The sequence below is a fragment of the Odocoileus virginianus genome, chromosome 26 (genome assembly GCF_023699985.2).
Source record: "Odocoileus virginianus isolate 20LAN1187 ecotype Illinois chromosome 26, Ovbor_1.2, whole genome shotgun sequence".
NCBI classification, from domain to species: domain Eukaryota; kingdom Metazoa; phylum Chordata; class Mammalia; order Artiodactyla; family Cervidae; genus Odocoileus; species Odocoileus virginianus.
The window spans coordinates 40,738,944-40,757,802 of NC_069699.1; the positions used below are offsets into that span (position 1 = coordinate 40,738,944).

The 18,859-nt window shown below is 43.1% G+C and overlaps 1 protein-coding gene across 3 annotated transcripts in view; it reads left to right on the plus strand.

The window, feature by feature from the left end:
* ARHGEF3 (Rho guanine nucleotide exchange factor 3) overlaps positions 1-18,859 on the plus strand; it is a 305,770-nt gene that overhangs the window by 149,825 nt on the left and 137,086 nt on the right. For all 3 annotated transcript variants that reach the window (XM_070455882.1, XM_070455883.1, XM_070455880.1), the window contains one exon: positions 11,542-11,604. In XM_070455882.1, the coding sequence (XP_070311983.1) occupies positions 11,542-11,604 (63 nt within the window). The remainder of the gene's footprint in view (positions 1-11,541; positions 11,605-18,859) is intronic.

Genomic DNA, 18,859 nt, shown 5'->3' on the forward strand with positions numbered 1-18,859 from the left:
CTTGTTTTTTTACTTGAGGGTGGGGAGAGTGTGCAGGTTGTTTGTGAACTTCTTTTATTTTACTTTTGGCAACTAAATGTTTCAAACTTTAAGTTGCAAGTGTAGAGAAAGATACTCTTGAATACCCTTTACACACTTCACTGATGGTTTAAATTTGCTCTCTCTGTCTCTCTTTCTTTGCCTCTGTATTGGTCTTTCTCCATAGATGCACGCTTGCATGCTAAGTCGATTCAGCCGTGTCCAACTCTGTGCAACCCTATGGACTGTAGCCCACCAGGCTCGTCTGTCCATGGGATTCTCCAGGCAAGAATACTGGAGTGGGTTGCCATGCCTTCCTCCAGGGGATCTTCCCGACCCAGCGATTGGACCCGAGTCTCTTGGGTCTCCTGTGCTGGCAGGCAGGTTCTTTACCACTGGGACCACCTGGGAAGCCCCTCTCCATAAGTAAAGAGATAGGTTTGTTGTTCAGTCGCTAAGTCATGTCCAGCTCTTCGTGACCCCATACTGACTGCAGTATTCCAGGCTCCTCTGTCCTTCACTATCTCTTGCAGGTTGCTCAGATTCATGTCCATTGAGTCAGTGATGCAATCTAACGACCCTATCCTCTGCTGCTCCCTTCTCCTTCTGCCTTCAATCTTTCCCAGCATCAGGGTCTTTCCCAATAAGTTGGCTGTTTGTGTCACGTGGCCAAAGTATTGGCGTTTCAGCATCAGTTCTTCCAATGAATATTCAGGGTTGTTTTCCTTTAGGATTGACTGGTTTGATCTCCTTGCAGGAATGGAAGGAATTCTCAAGAGTCTTCTCCAACAGCACAATTCGAAAGCATCATTTGGTTCTTTCGTGCTCAGCCTTCTTTATATAAATGTGTGCATGTGTGTGTATACATATATATTAAATAAATTTATATATTATATATTTAAATAAATATATTATATATTATTTATATATTATATACATTTAAATAAATTTATATAGCATATATTGAAATTTATACATTTATATATACATATATATGTATGTACTAAATACTTAACTACAAGAGTAATTACAGTTACTTTCACACAAGTATAATTGTCAGAAGAAGAAAGTCTAACATTGGCAAAATATATTAACTCCTCCACCACTCATTTTTAAAGTTTGCCAACTGTTACAATAATGTATTTTACAGCTGTTTTTTGTGTGTTTTTTTCCCTGGTCTAGAATCCAATTCGGGATCATGCATTGCACTTATTGCCACTTGTTCTTTGGTCTCCTTTAATCTGGAACAGTTCCCCAGGCCTGTTTGGTGTTTCTTGATTTTGACTCTTTTGAAGAATAGAAGCCAGTTAGGTTGTACAGTTTCCTTCTCTGTGAGCCTACTAGGTGTTTTTCGTGACTAGATTCAGAAATTGCACTTTAAAAATGTCTAGAGTGATGGAAGAATGCCTTTTTTAGGCCGTGCATTTATTTTTCACAGTTTAAGAGGTTTGGAGGGCCAAAATCAAGGTGCTAATCTATATGGTGTCTGGCAGGGAGCTTCTTCCTGATTTGCAGACAGCCAGCCACCTTCTTTCTGTGTCCATAAATGACAAAACAATCTTCTCTTTCATGTCTCTTCTTATAAAAGCATTAATCCCATTCATGAGGGTTCTGTCCTCACCACCTAATCACCTCTCAAAGGTTCCACCTCCAAATATCATCACATTGGGAGTTAGGGCTTCAACAAGGGAATTTGGGAGACTCGAACATTCAGTCTGTGACAGGGGAGGATCAGGCGCAGATGAGGGTCCTCATCAGATAGTATCAGGGAGGTCTAAGCCTTCGCTTCCACAGTTAGTCTTGATGAAGCCTCTGGACTGAGGCTCTGGCTATTAAACAGGACGTCTTCTCAGTCCTTTCTGGGCCTTGCATAGGGGACAGTCAACGCCAAGGTCAGTCACCTTTAAATTTCTCCCCAGCTTTATCTTTAAAAACTGGTGTATAAAGTATATAAATAAAGGCTTCCCTGGCTCCCCACGAAGTCGGGTTAATGGACCGTTTTTGTTCTGTTGCTTTAACCCGCCTCCTATTGCACGGCTCGGTTTTAGAAGCAGAGCTGTGTTCAGCTCGTCTTAGGCTCAGTACCCTGGAAGCAGAGCTGGATGCAAGTGCGAGCAGTTTATCTGGTCACCGGAAGCACGGGTGAGGGACGGAGGAAGAGAAGCAGGGCACAGGTGTGCTCATGAACGAGGCAGCCCTGTGAACGCCTGGGGCTCGGCCCTGCGGCGGGCCTCCGGGAGACTGGACGTGGCGGCACTTCTCAAGCCTTGCTGCATGATCGACTCAGCCCAGGAGCTTCTGCGAACTCGTGATGTTCAAATCCACCGATGGCAGGAGCCAGTCCCTGGGAGCTTTTTAAGCTCCTCTAGTGATTCCAGTGTATGGTCAAAACTGAGAAGGCTCTATTTCAGAGTTGTCCCCTCAAGCTTTAGGAAGCTGGAGTGTTTACCTACCAACTGCAGTTCATCGCAGGCTGAGGGCTGCTCCTGGTGACATTAACAGTGAAGCATTTCCAGCCTATAAAAAGCTGAGGCATGCCAGGGAATGGTGATTGCCCAGGGGATGTGGGCCAACAGTATCAGCTACTAGCTGGATATGATATCAAATCCTAGCTTTGTCCAAGCACTCTCAGAGCAGTTTTAATCATGTCATTTAAACTCTTTAAGCTTCAGTTTTCTTTCCCTGGTGGCTCAGATGCTGAAAAATCTGCATGTAGTGCAGGAGACCCAGGTTCAATCCCTGAGTCAGAAAGATCCCCTGGAGAAGGGACTGGCTACCCACTCTAGTATTCTTGCCTGGAAAATTCCATGGACAAAGGGGCCTGGCAGGCTACAGTCCATGGGGTCGCAAAGAGTCAGACGTGACTGAGTGACTGAACACTTTTCCTCGTGTATAATAACTTCTTTGTCCAAGCTTTGAGGATCAGAGATAATACATGGAAAGCACCCAGAATGCAATGAATTCTTAACAGATCTGTGTTTTAAACCCAACAAGTGGAAAAAGAGGGAGGGTAGCAAGGGGCTACTTGAAGCATCCAGAACATACCAGAAAGCAATGCAGATTGTGAGTTCTAATCTGGTCAAATAACACCAAATAGTTCTACTAGGGAAATTTTTTCTTTAATTTAAAGGAATGCTATGATGAGTTGTCAGGATATACACAGTGGCTTAGCAGGTGCAACCCATTTCTCTAGTATGTTCCATCTCTGCTGTGTGTGCCAAGTTGCCCCCAGGAGTAGTGGATGCAGAAACCAGTAGTCGAAGGGAAATTTTTCTTCCTATAGATGAAAGCCTGCCTGCTAGTATTTGGGGGCACTACTCAGGAATGCATGGGGTGCTGTGGCTGCAAAGGCATTACCAGCACTGGGGTCTGTCCTGATAGGAAAAGGCAGGAGTCCCAAGTGAGGAAGTGAGAACTCTCCTTGTAAAATCAGATTCCCAATATTATCATGGGCAATAGGCACATTTGAGTCTGAATTGTACAGTTGGACCGTCTGAGTTCCTTGGTTATGTGGAGTAATTCTCTAGAAATTAAGCAATTATTGGGACATTCCCTAAACTATATGGGTACTATTTTTGTTGATGAGGGCTTCAGACAGTTCTGTGCGGGAATAATTTTAATACATAAGAGTTCTCTATGCTGGTAAAAATAAGTGAATTAGCAAATAACAGAGGAGCAGGGAGGCGCAGGTGATAACAGTGTATAATGAACCACAGATTGTGACTAAGCCACTTCAGTGTACCTGAGAGCAGAAGGAAAAACAGAAAATAATTACAGTAATTGTTAGAAGGCTTAGGGGGAAAAGGCCCTGTTTAATTAGGTTCGGTGCTTCTTGTCAAATTCCATCGTTGGCAACCTTTATGAATATGAACCTCCTTTCCCACCTCAGATGGATACTCATAATGGAGTTTGTCTGGAGCAGTCAGTCTGGAAAATATACTTGCCAGTGCTCTGCCCTGGACAGACAAGTTTTCTGTCTTCTCTCCTGCTCCTTTGGCCTTGAATGTTTGGAGAGAAAAGTGGTCTGTTAATGTTCATGGGATGATCGTGAAACTGGCTGTTCTCGGTTGTCAGGGCTGGTGGTGACCCTGGCAGGTTGTGAGACCTGGTGGTGACGGCTGACCTCTCATCTGCCTGGTTGAACATCTTTTCCTTCCCATGGGAGAGGAAGACCTTTCCTTGGCCAATGTGACTTTATCTCTGCTTCCCAGCACACTAAAGGCCAGGTGTTCTGGGGCCAAAATCAATCTTTGGGGCTTTTCCTGATTTGCCAAAATCAAGTCAGTGAGTACACTCTTGTACATTACTGGGATTTTATCCGTGTTTCCCCCCTCCTCTGGTGCCGTTCCTGCTGCTACCTCTAGTGATAACCCATGCTGAGAAGTTGTTGTGTGACAGGCACTGTGGTGAGCCCTTCACTCACACTGGTCTATTTGACTCTCATGATATCCGTAGTTATTTTATAGACAAGGAAGCCTGAGGTTCAGAGAGGAGAAATTATGTGCTTAAGGTTCTATACCATGCGGCATGATGAGGACATGAACCTACCAAGTCTAACTCTAGAGCCCACAATAATGGCATCTGAGCACAAATCTATATATTATGTTGTGCTCGGTTGTATCTGACTCTTTGCTATGCTATGGACTGCACCCTGCCAGACTTCTCCGTCCATGGGATTCTCTGGGAAAGAGAACTGGAGTGGGTGGCCATTTCCTTCTCTAGGGGATCTTCCTGACCCAGGGATTGAACCCACATCTCCTACAGCTCCTGCATTGCAGGTAGATTCTTTACCACAGAGCCACCAGTTAGTTATGATCTATTTACCAGTGGGTCAGGGAGCACCAGAATTTCCAGGTTTTCTACCCCATGAGCACATTAAAGAGTCTAGGGGGAAAAAGATCATGGTTCCTGGATGCTGGAGAAGGGAGGATGTTTTTTAAAATAAGGTATTAAAAATGGAACAGGGTTCCCTCTCAGTTTTTTCACTCAGCCCTGGAGCTGAGACAGAGGAGAAATGAGATGGGGATCCTCTCCTGCTCAAATGTGAGTTTAGTGAGTCAAGTTCCAGCTAAGGACAAGTACAAGAACATAAAATCCTTTTCTAATCTCTCCCTAAAGAAGGCGCAGATGAAAGGCCTCATCAAAGCCTCTGAAACCACCAAAGCTGTTTGCCAGCAAAGAGATAAATCAGGAAGGTTTGAGATCTGGTTTGAATTTAATAATTACAAATGACTAATCAGGGGCCGTTCGCTGTCAAGTCTGGAGCTGTACTGTCTCCACCAGTGCGTTTCTGCTGCTCTGGACACTTGGTTATTCAATAGAAAAGCCCTGTGATTAAATCACAGGGCTCTTCCAACACTAATCAATTCAATCTTGGTTGTTTAAAATTAAGTCAGGCCTTGCACTTGCCCTGCCTCTGTGACAGAAGTGGGAACCATACACTGCAAACGTGACTGAAGGTATCCAGAGAGCATCCATTTATAGCCCTATGTGATGTGGGTACTTAGAGGAGGGTCAGGCTGCATCCCAAGTCTCTTATTTATCATCCTGCAGGATTGCCTCCTCCACCATCTTTAATACCAACATCCTCTTTGCCTGCCTCTCAACATCCAGTAACGACAAAGCAGCAGTGACAATAGCAGTAATAGTAATTATGACAGTAACCACAGAAGCAATAATAATTATCATTTTTTAATCTCTTGCCATATTCCTGGCCCTGTTGTAAATATTTTATCTGCTTTAGTCCTTCAAATAAGCCTATAATGAAGAAATCAAAGTTTACAGAAATATAGACACTTTCATATCTCACACACCTGGAACCTGGGCCCATAGTTCATCCTCTATAAATATTTGTCGTATGAGTGAAGTGATAGAGAGCATCAGTATCTGTGATACATATCAGTTGCTGTGATAAGATCACAGCAAGAAGTGATGGAGCTGGATCCTGAACTCAGTCTGCCTCATTTATTCTCTTTGTTTCCTTGAGTTATGTAGGTAAATGTCTTATAAGCCTTTTTACATTGTTCTAAGGCACATATTGTTTTAAATGTAAATTTACTTTATGTGCTTCCCTGGTGGCTCAGATGGTAAAGAATCTGCCTGCAATGCTGGAGACCCGGATTCGATCCCTGGATTGGAAAGATCCCCTGAAGAAGGGAATGGCCACCCACTCCAGTATTCTTGCCTGAGAAATCCCATAGACAGAGGAGCCTGCCAGGCTACGGTCCCTGGGGCCGCAAAGAGTTGGACATGACTGAGCGACTAAGACTTTCACACTTCCCTTCACATTTTTTATATTAATTTAAATAAATCACACTTTGTTTTTAAACAATATAAAAAGAGAAGTAGCACGGGATGGCGACAGGATCAGTGGTTTGGGAACCAGGCTGATGTAGAGAAAACTCCCCTCTCCAGCATTTGCTAGTTTTGTGACCTTGAACAAATCCCTGAAGACTTCCCATGCTTCAGTGTTCTTCTCTGTAAAATGAACACCACCATGCTCACTGAGGCCGGGCTGAGGAGAAGCTGGAAAGGAACAGTTCTTTAAATAGTGAGCACAGTGCTTGGCTCATAGCGGACACCCAGTTCCCGCATCCACTTCTTTCCACCCCCACTGTATATTTGATGGTGATTCTCCTTTGCTTCCAAGACTCAAAACCTCAAAGTATCCCAAGATTTGGGTCTAGAGAGAATGTAAGCTGAGCCTCATAAGAATCAGACAGGCTTAGAGCTGGGACCAGCTCTTCTGCAAATCCATCAGCTGAGGACAGGTAGGGTCACTGCTCTTGGCAGAGAGCCTTACCCAGAACCACAGAAAAACACTTGTTCCCAGACCATTTACTGATGAGATTTATGTGTCTGCCTTGTGCTGTCAGAAGGTAGCCAAGCCTAAGAGGAGGTGGTCACAGAGTGGCCTGGAGAACAGTGATGTGCTGTGAAAGCGGATGGTGTCACCAGGAATGAGTCTCAGAGTCTGCCCCATCTGTCCAGAGAGACCTGTATCTCCATCAGAACTCAGATCCACATGTACAGAAGACTTTGCCCTGTTGCAGATTAACAGAGAGCCTCCTGGTCGGTTTTTGAGCCAAGAAGCATGAGGTTTTGCCAGCACCCGAGCACCTCTAGAAAGCATCTCCATGAAATATGTAGCCTGCAGGGTTAAGGAATCAGACGGTATACTCTAGCCCCTTGTTCCTGTATATTCCTTCCTGGAACTGCCTTTCCTCCCTGCCTCAGATAGGTGTCCAGACAAAGAGTTCAGATGCCAAATCAGGTTGCTTATGGCTGGATTCAGCCAGCTGTTTCATTTCATTTCATTTCATTTCAGGCTGTTATTAATCCTGGATTTGTTGCTCCTGAAGCACAGAGGCTGGGTGCTCATGGTGTTGCTTGGGAAAGTGCATGCTTGTTGCCTAGTCATGAGTGGGCCTTGCCTTTAAACAGACCTGACATTTCTTCTCACATGAGGAGTGAAAATCACCAGTGTTCCACTTGGACCAATGTCTGAACAGTTGTAATTTTTTTTTTTAACTTATCTATATACTTTAAGGAAAATAAATGTCTCTGCTGGTTAAGAAAAAGAGTCTCTTATTTGAAAAGCAAAAATTGTAGCTTGAACTTGCATGTTTTGAGTCCCCAAGGAAATTTGAGGTTGAAGAATTTTAGCCTTCAGTGATCTTTGCTTTTGAGGTTTTGATTTAATTTTGGCAGCCAGGTGGTTAGCGGAAGGGAAGGGTGTCGCCCCAAGAACACGGGCCTCCTTTATTTATTCTTTTTTTAGTCACTCATTCAGAGATTATTCATTGACCTACTGCTCAACACAGGACGCTGGGGTTTTAAGTTATGCACTCAAATCAGAGAGCCCAGACTACAGCATGGTCCCTGGGCTCACCCACGGCGCACTGTTTTTCATAGTTGAAAGGGAAGTGGACTGTGCATTCGCCTCAGTGAATGTGACAAGAATAACAGGGTGGGTCTCTGGCTCTTCAGATAGGCTGAGAACCCATGAGACCAAGTGTGTAAATGCAGGGGTTTCACACACAGAGTTCTTCCTCCCTTGGAGCTGCCCCAGGTCATCTCTCCATGACTGATGCGCCCGGAAGGGTGGTGCTGGGCTGGTGGTATGGGTACCTGTTTGTTCCCCTCCACCGTGCCCTCCTTCCCCGAAGTTGGGTAATTGTGAAGAAGACAAGCTTCTCATAGGGAGCAGGGTCAGAAGTATCAACAACAAATGAAGAAATACTCTTCTAGGGGAGTTGGCTAGGCGCCAGGTACTGTAGCCTGTTCTAAAAATGTGATTGTGACCGACTAAATCCTGCCTCTGTGTGCTTGCATCTCATAAGAAAGTCAACCCGAAAACAGAAAATTAAAGTATCTCTCTGAAGTGGGTCTCTCCTGCTGGTCTCTGTCTCTACAGCTTCTCTGATTCATTCACAGCAGAGATCGCAGTCTAATGAAATACTTTGTTTTCTTTTTATTCCCAGTTAGTGGGAAGGGAGCATGCCTGGCCAGTTCACTGCTGGATCCTAGCACCCAGAGCAGGGCCTCGCACATCAGAAGTGCTCAGTGAACACAGCGAATGAGTACACGACCTAGTGACCCTGGGAGGTGTTTGCCTTGGGCCTAAAGTTTAAATTGCAGACTCCTTCTGTGTTGCTGACCATGGTCGGTTAGCACCCTATGCAATGGAAATTGAAAGGAACACCTACTTTGATAATCCATGCAGATTTTACTTTGTAAAATGGGTGGGTTTCTTAAGGAGATCTTCTATCCCAGGTTAACTTGCTATGGCTTACTTTAAAGGCCACTAGAGGACTTTGTCTTCTGCATTTGGCTCTTGGGATGCATTGAAGCATCTAGGGTTAGTGATGCTCAGGAGGCTGTGTTCCAACTCTGGGTGATATATTGAGTTTGCATGCCCATGAGAGAAAGAGCCTCTGTTAATGTCCTCTCTCCTTCACTAGGGTGGGATCTGGGGGGTAACAGGCCACTGTAAATGTGTCATGTTGACAAAATCATTGAGCCCTCACAATGGAACTGTAGCATCATAAAATTCCTTAATCTAACAACACCAGATAGAGGCATACATCTCTGTCGCTTACGGTTTGGGTAATACTGGGAGCCACCGTTTATTGTGCCCTTACCACGTGCCAGCCATTGTTCCAGGTGCTGCATACATATCTTCTGTGATCCTCAGGACAGCCTGACCTGGTGGTTAATGGCCACTTTACAAATAGCACCCCAGAGCCTCCACCCTCTCATGGGATTTCCCAAGAGCACAGGTCTAGTTCTGCATCCTCTCAAGGCAAGAGAAGCCAGGTTCAGGAAATGGCTAGGTTGTCCTGGGTGGCGGGGCGCCAGTGCAGACATCCCTCCTCTTTTACCCCAGCACACGCTACTGCTTGAGTGTGGCCTTCCCTCACTTTCTGTGCTGTGAAATCCTTCTCAATACAGCACTCGAGGCAGCTGCCAGACATTCTGAATGGCAAATGAGTCATAACCTATTTGCCAAGTGTGCTTAAAATGGTGTGTGTGTGTGTGTGTGTGTGTGTGTGTGTGTGTGTGAGTGAAGGGTTTTGCCCTAGGAATTCGAATCTTGGATTCAGGGTGTTATACCATAGCCATGTAACTTGGGAGCCATTTCTTTATCTCTCCTAACTTCAATTTATTTACCTGTAGAATGGGAGCTATGCCTTGCCGCCCTTGCCTCCAAAGTCAGCGTATAAATACAGGCCAATGAATTGGCTTCAATGACACCACAGTGCCGCTTTTAATTGTAACTGAATCATGAATCAGTGTGGGTCATGTCCCTATGCAAACATGAAGCAGCACCCCCCCCCCAAAATGACAAGCAGCTCTCAGCGTCCTCTTGGGGCTCCCCCAAAGCCCTTGAGTGGAGTATTTGACTCCCTGACAATCACCAGTCACATGGTGAACTTGTTAGTGAAGATTCTTGGATAGTATCTCAGAATGGCTGATTGAGGATCCTGGCTCCTAGCATTGGATCTCTAAATTCTTCCACTGCTCAAGTGGAATGATATATGGGATCTACCACTCCATACTCTGTAGGGAACCCTGTTAACCTTTAGGATTTGAAGCATCTAGGTAGGTGGTTACGGAAGAGATGCCCCAGTCTCCTCCCCATCTGTGTCTGGCAAACTCTTAAATTCATCCGTCAGACCTGTTCAGATGCCTCCTCCTCTGAGAAAACACCCCCAGCTCCCACCAAGGCCAAGCTAATTACCCCCTCACCGTGCACCAGGCCCTCTGCTGCGTGCTAACACACGTCACTGTATTTACTTCACCCTCTTGGAGAATAAAATCTTATGTTACCACCTCCACCTTAGAGTTGAGAAAGGGTGACTCAGGCAAGTGAAGTGACTTTCCCTAGGATAACTGGATCTTACTGCATTATAATCACACCAGAGTCTGAGTCTCTTACAGGAATATGATAATTATGTGAGTTAATATGAGTTCCTTAACTAGGGAAGTTGCCGATCTTGGCATTCCTGGGAGCAAACACAGGACCTGGTGCATAATAGGTGCTCAACAAATCTTTGTTGAGCTAAATACATGATAGAAGAGTTATAGTGAGACAGTCTAGGACAGATAAGGACTGGGTGCTTTCCAGCATCTGCCCGTGTTCACACTCATCACCTAATAGAGGAGAAAGGGCAGGATGCGATGGACTTCTTTGAGGGCTGAAGAGTCCAACTGTTTCTCATACCACTCCACTGTAACCTTATACCAGAGATTCTGGTCCACCAGCAGCTCTCTACCAAGTAGGGGATTTAGCAAGTCACAAATTAGAGACTCGAGAAATACTTACCTGATTGGTTAAGCTAGAGATGCAGAAGAGAAGTAAATGTGTCTCTGAAGAGCTTGATTGTGTTTGTGAACGGAGTTTCTCTTCTTTTTATACAGAGGCTAATACATTTTTCCAACCCCATAGACTTCCATGGTCATAAATTCATTTCAAATATAGTTTTCTTCAGTTGCAATAGTGACTCTTCTGAGTCTTGGTGTTTATGGCTCTAAAATGGGAAGGTTGGAGAAGATGTCTAAGGTTCCTTCCAACATCCTGGTTCTGTGATAACGTCAGCACCCTGGGTGAAGTTTAGAACAAATTTAACTTACACATGTACAAAGCAGCTCTAAAAATGGAATATCTTTAAGTGAATTAGATTATTTCCAGTCTAATGTCTTCTTCCATGTTAATAAAAATCTGAACTCTGTGTCTAAATTTCTAAGTCTTGCTATACAGAGACATTTAGAAAAAAAGAAACTATAAAGAGAAACAAACTGTAGTGGCTTGAATAAGAACAGTAATGCAAATCAGTTATCCCAGAGCTTAATCGTTTCCTGTAATTTCTTAGGCTTTCTTAGAATTCGGCCTAAGGTTTTGCGTAACATGGTAGAAATGATAAGGATTACGTGTGCTATTTGATTGCATTTTTTTCTCTCCTTAATCAAAGTCATAATCCTTGTTTACATTTGAACTTTGTTTTATTATTTGTTTCACAGCGGAAACGGAAGCAGAGCCCCCAGGATGAAGATGCGGTTAGCCTTTGTAGTCTTGATATAAGTGTAAGTACAGTCCTTCCTATGTCTCTTGGCATGGGACCACCTCTCATCTCTGAACGTATTTGTTAACATGCTATGGGCTTTAGGTGGGCTTCCAGGATCCAGTTACAGAGGTTGGGATCTGGGGGGAAATGTTAAAAAAAATTTTTTTTTCATCTTACTGGAAGAAGCTGTGTGGTCAGCTTAAACTTCCAAGCCACTTGTTTATTGCTTGTGTCTTTTCTCTCATAAAATGAATGATGAAATCAGTGCATCTGGATAGACTCTAGATAAAGGCCGCTGTGCCGTGTTAGAGACTGGCTACTAAAGGTGGACCAGATGTTTGTCCCCCTTTGGAGGAAGTTGGCAGATTGGCCCTACTCAAGCAGCTGCGTGGCTCAAAGGCCAGAAGTGTCCGGCAGCATGGCTGAGGGAGTGGCTTTGGTTTCAACAGCTTCGTTTGAATGAAGATTTTATATTTAGACTTGTATGACACCTATCTTCTCCTCTGTTCCCTCATGTGGAATAGACTTAACAGAATTGTGAGGATCACACAAAACAATAAAAGTGAGAGTACCAACCACGTAGCCTGGTACATAGTAGACACTCACCAAATGTTAACCTCACTGTGTTTTCCTTTAAAAGTGGAAGTTTGCAAAAGATGTTTGAGTGACCGGGTAACTGTGCTAGTGATGATAGAGGTCAAAAGCTTTCTTGGATTTTTTCAGGCCCACATCTTTGGATGCTGAATTTTAGTAATTTTCTTTGTGTGACCTCCTTGTCTCCCGAGTGACACAGTTGGGAAGACTCCCTAGGCATCTGATGCTCTCATTGTCTAGGGACTGGGGGTCAGGATTCTGGCACCCGCTGTGCTCCCCATGTCTGTTCATTGTTCATACTCCCTGGAACTTTAATCATCATGCATGCATGGTGGATCCATCTAGCGTTAGGGCCTGGTCCTCCTCCTCCACAGACACCGCAGAAGCCACTGTTGTGAGATGAGGCTTTTATGCTAAGAATTAAGAACTGGGTCATGGTGCTGGCTCTGTCTGTAACTAATGATGTCATCTTGGGCAAGTCAGTTCCTCTCTATGGGCCTCATCTGTTAAAAAACAATTTTGAGATCCAGTCTTTAAACCATTGTAAAAATTTGAAGCTCCATTGAACACAGATTACTGGGCTCTCACCTGATAACATCTGTTTACCCATATAAGCAACACTTTCTTTGTTATTTTTAATTGTGGCAGAGTTTTCTATGATGCGCATAGCTGTGATGGAGGGAGCCTGTGCTAGCTAGCGTTAATGTATTCGCACATCTTTATTTGCCACATGGTGTTTGTTCCAGTCTTTAGACCATCAGATTGGTGGGTTGGACCAGTTTATTCTGTTGCTATGGTAATAGGACAAAAAAGACGATGTTCTTCTTGCTTTTACTTTACTCTTTGAATCTTTTATTGTTGACAAGTGAAGTCTTTGGAACTTTCTTTATTGACAAGTTTTTTGGTGTTTGCAAATGTTTTTAACTTTGTGGCTATTATTAGGATTGTTGATGTTCATAATATATAGAGCCCTTAGCCATCATATAGTCCAGTCCCCTTACTTTGAAAATGAAGAAGTAGAGGCCATGGGAACTGTAGTGATTCAATAAGACTTTAACCTAGATCATTTCTAAGATCATGCCTCATCCTACATTTTTCCTGAACTATGTTTATTTTTCAGAAAAACATGTCTCTAGAAGCTTTATTCAAAGAACTACTAAATGCTCTTATATGAAAGGATTATTTGCAATCATGAGTTGTGATTTGGTTTTTGTGTCGATCGGCATCCATGACCTTACCTTCTGATCAGAGTCATCTAAGCTCATATAATGAGTTATTTGGTGTCTTTTCTCCTTATGCAGCCACAAAAGATACACCTCCCTCCCTTGCTATATCTCTTAACCATATCATATCATGTTTTGTCACAGTAAAGAGACTTTCATGGAAGAGTTTACCTTTATGCTTAGGGATTCACCTGTGGCCAAATTCCTTTCTGATTTGTCTGTTATTTTTTCATGATTCTTGGCAAACAGATTCCAGAACCTGGGCAGTTTCCTCCAAATATTGTCATGTAATATTATAATCATTATAAAACTTAAAAGAATCTTAGAAGCTGTTAGAGGACATGAAAACTGGTGTTTTGCAAGTTTACTGACAGTCCAAGCTATACAGAGATGATGGGCTGTGTGACAGATACACATGTGGCCACAGAAGATCTTCAGTGCCTTGCACGAACAGGTACTTGGTAGAGACAAGTTGAATGAAGTAGTGGATGCAGCCACTCACGAGAAGATTGTAGCCATAAAGACTGCAATGTCTGAGTAAATATCTGAGCCCCATGAATTAATAGATAAATGGCTTTGTAGTCTCCTCAAAGGTGCTTTTTAAGTGGTGGTATCAAGTAGAGTCACAGCAGCATTAATGGAGAGTTTTTTGGAGCCTGTTTCTATGTGTAGTGGAAAGTATCTGATAAAAAAGGTGGCTTCCAGTGGATGACTCATACAGGAAGATGTGAGGGCTTGGGAAAGTAACATTAGTAACTCTCAATTTTGATTCCACCTCATAAGTGGAAAGATGTTCACCAGATGTACGCTTGAACATGAAGCTGCTGAATGGGGGACAGGGATCTTTGGGGGATCGTGGTCAAGTTTCCATTGAGTCCTAGCCCAGTGCTGCACACTGAGGTCTTCACAAATACTTCTTGGTTAGTGAACAACAGAAAGAGTGGATCTTCCCCGTGTGTATGTGGAATTCAACACACGCACCCCCTTTCTAGAAATACATCTGTGATGTAAAGAGGGGAAGTATTAACACAAAAACTTTCCCCCTTTGATTAAAAGCATATATTGGTGTCTGAGTGTGGACAGCACCAAACATTCCTGTTGACATCTTGCTTCATTTTAAAGACTCGGATGACAATTCTGGTAGTGCCTGATAGAGGGTTTTCCTTCTGAACTCTCCTGCAACCCCCTATTGAACTTGAACTTAGAGAGCAAACAGGAGTGGGTAAGCTAAGAAAAGAGTGTATCCTTACAGAAGAGGGATCCTCAGTTGTTTGGGGGGCGGGGTGTGTCATGGACTGTTTTGAGAATCTGATGATAGCACTGGGCTCCAGACAATTTTACAAGGTTGACATATGATATTGTGGGCCTCACAGAGACCAGCCAAGACCCCACGTGAAGAGTTCCTCTAAGGAAACTGGAAGGGTCTTAAGGCATGGTGACATAACTCCACAGAATTATTCTCCCACCCTCCACCTCCAGCTCTTGGTGAAAAATGAATTGTGACTGGACAGTCTACACTAGTTGACAATATAATTGGTCTCTATTTTTTTCTCACCACTTTACCCAGTCCACTGGCTGAGCCCCCGGCTTCCTGGCAGGATAGAACGCAAACTATTCCAGAGGGGTGGGGGAAGCAGACTATATTTTTTAACACTTTTGAGAACAATTTGCAGAGTGGAGAATGCTCCCAGAAGCCGCCTACAAATCTTCTCTCACGTCAAAGGATATGAGTGGGATGGTTTCAGGGACATCGCTTCCCCCACAGCACTTTTCTCGTTTGAATTCTAGTGGGCGAGAGACTCGCGAGTGAAGAGCTGGGTTTCATGGTCCCTCAATCAAGGCCCTTGGCAGAAGAGCCAGGTGTGACCCTGATGCAGGGCACTGCTTAGCATCAAACATCCTTTATCAAAAAATATACGAATGTTGGGATAGGCACAGGAACAGTTTCCAATGAAGAAACAGTGTACACGATAAAAAGGAGTGTATGTTCTCTGTTGCAGATTTGGAAAATGTGAACACTAGAATTCACTATACTCTTACTTCAAAGTAGTGTCTACATTTCGATGTATTACCTTTCTAGCATTATATACACATTGACTTAAAACTGTTTAATTATGAAATATTTCAGGCTTACAAAGTGGTATAAAGGATAATGTAAAATTCCAGGTAGCTACCAATCCAACTAAAGACGTGTGCCCTTAAAAAAAAATCCCTTGCTCTGCTGTGTTTATGTTTATTGTTGCCTTCCCTGTCTATAAACTTGCTATGTACATGTAGTCCTAAATAGCACATATGTTATCAACCGACTTTTAAAGTTTATGTAAGCACACAGTTTTAATGGTGATCATAACACCTATTAATTTATTCCTGTATTTTCCATTTACTCTACTGAAATCATGTCCCCACAACCTGAAACATTCTTCAATAACATTATTTTAAATAACCATACTTTGTCAAATGGATGCACCAAGTTTATTTAGCCAGTCCTTCCTTGGATATTTAGATAAGTTGCAGTTTTTTACTATTACAAATACCACTGATGGGCATCCAAGAATATCTTTGTGTGATTCTTTTATCAGTAGGGTAAAATATAAAATTCCTGGCTAAAAGGGAATGAATATGTTTTAAACCTGTTCACAGGTTTATACCCCTTCTGGCAGTGAGAGGTAAAAATTTAGTTCAGAGCATTTGAACATCTTGTGTGGAAACTCGGAATGGGGGATTGTTCTCAGTTTTCTTTGCCACATTCTCTTTCAGCTATACCTCTGTTCCCTTGCTAAGCATGGCTTTATGTGGGACTTTTGATAACACCCCCTGTTTGGGAGGAGCCCCTCCTGTTGCCCTTTCAGAGCCCAGGATCTCTCTTACCTGGCAGGGAGGGACAGGTGGTGGTGGAGTTGGTGGTGGGGCATCGTTTCCATGCAGTGGGGGCAGGTGGCTGAGCTATAATTGGGGTTGGGATGAGACCCATTTAACCCTCACAGCAGTCCTGTGACCATGGGTGTTATCATACCCTTTTTGTAGATGAGAAAACTGAGGCTCAGAGAAATAAGAAATTTTCTCAAAACCCCACGTTCTTGTAGAGTCAAGGCCAGGAGAGCTGGCCCCCACAGCTTCTCCATGCTGCCTCCAGCACAGGAGGGAGAAAGCGTTTGGCTCCAGGGCTTCTGCTGATGGATGATGGACAGGACGTTGAGCTGGTCTTTTTGGCAACCCCCCTTTGAGGTTTGTAACCATGCACCTTCAGAGTACTATAACCTGTGCTTTCCAGTTACTTACCCTGTGACTTGGGTGCTCGGAGCACAAGAGTTGACACATGAGAAGGGGGAAAAGCTTTCCCATCTCACTGAAGCTAAATGACGTTTCTTTGCTAGGACATATTAAACCAGACACGAAACAGCGGCAGGATTATTTTATCTCTGCTCGGCAGAGTCCAGATAATTATAAAAGATACCATTTCTGTGGTTTTGTTTCTCTTGGTCTGTTCTGGAACTTGCTAACTGGGGAGATTAGCCTTGCCCTGACCAGCATGAGGCCTTGATGAATTACGTGGGAGATTTTAATAATGCTCTTATCACCGAGGAGACCAGGCCTGCCCCTGAGACTGGGTTGTCAATAGCACGTATTTATATTTAACCTGATGGAATTTGTTTTTTCTTTCTGTTTTGGAATTACGATCTGGTCTTGCTGCCTATGAAATTATCTGGGCCTACAGTAGTGGAGATCCTGTGTTGAGTCTCAACCCAAATCTCCAGTGGCAGATCTGCTCATTGTTGACATAGGCACATTTTATCTTGCTGCTGTGACTGTTGTTTCATTGCTAGGTCGTGTCCAGCTCTTTTAGTGACCCCATGGACTATAGCCCGCCAGGCTCCTCTGTCCATAGGATTACCCAGGCAAGAATTCTGAGATACATGGGAATTCCTTGGCATCTCCTTCTCCAGGGGATCTTCCCAACCCAGGGGTTGAACCTGCGTCTCCTGCATTGGCAGGCATATCTTTTACCTTCTTTATCTTGCCTTTGGCCTAATCAATTAGGTTGTCAGTGGTTGTCATTTCACTGTGTATTCACTATGGTCTTTTCTCTTTGATCCACCTCTTGAAAAGCACAGTGACAAAGAAATTCCTGGGAGCTTCAGGACATGCTCTTAGAAGTTGATCACGGGACAAAGTATCAGTCATCATCTTTTGTCCCCCTTCAGTGACCCCTATGGAGCCCAGGATTATTGAGGGATCCTGTATTCTGAGTATACCTAGTTGTTTGAATTTGTCATCAGAATTACAGACTTTGGAAATTTAGAGATTAATCACCTTCAGTCTCTCCACCTGTAACCTGAAATCATAGCAGTGCCTTGCCGTAGAGTTATGAGGATTAAAATAAGTTAATTCATGTAGAGCATATAGTACCTGGCCCTTAGTAAGCACAAAATACACTAGTTATTGTTGCTGTTGATTTCATAATACAATTTTGGTTCAGTTGGAGGATGTCATTGTCACAAATGTTCCATACGTAGAACTGACTATGAAATTAAAAAGAAAAGCAGAATATAAAGAGATGTATACAAGAAGTTTTATTACAGCACTTAAAAATAATAGCCATAAGCTGGAAACAGCATGAGTGACTAAATTATATAGAGACTTGTATTGCAAAATAGAAGTGTAAAACATGATTACAGAGCACATAACTGTGTAAGTTACGCCTCTAGATGGTTATGTATATATGTGTCCACTTGAAGGAATGGAGGAACGTACACTACATTGTGGATAGTGGTTACATTGGGAGAATGGGTTTACAGGAAGGGGTGCCTGAGTTCCAGGGGTTCTTAACCTTTTGCATCTTGTGAAACCTTTGAACCTCCCCCCACCCCCAAGACTGTTTAGATGTGCTTAAAATACAATATATGATTAGAACAAAACCCAATTTTACTGAACAATTTTACTGAAATATAGTTATCAAAATATTTAAAAACAAAGTTGTGGTAAGAGTAACATATGTGCTTCTTAATTAATGTATTAATTAACAAGATCTGGCAACAAATCCAACATCTCATACACCTTCCATGAAATGGTAAGAGTAAATGATATTTTGAAATACCCTCACCAGCCACACTGTGATTTGAAAACACAGTGATTTTTATGGTGATAAAGTCATGGGTCTGCTAATGCTTCTGTGATTTGTGGTCTCCATTTGTAAAGGAAGTGCTAAATTTCATTTGTTAGTAAAACTGATCTTCAGTGGGTGTTTTTTTTTTTTTTTCCATCCAAGCTCAAAGATGCCCTGAATTGAATCCGTGCATTCCTTGGGCTTCTGAGAATTTTAGATTAAGAATCCTTGTTTAAGACACTCAGTCTGTTATGATAAGCTTTGTACTGTATTATTTTAGTACTTCAAATGACTAAAACTTAAAAAAAATATAATAAATATAATTGATTTTGACCTGCTGGTATATGAGGTTG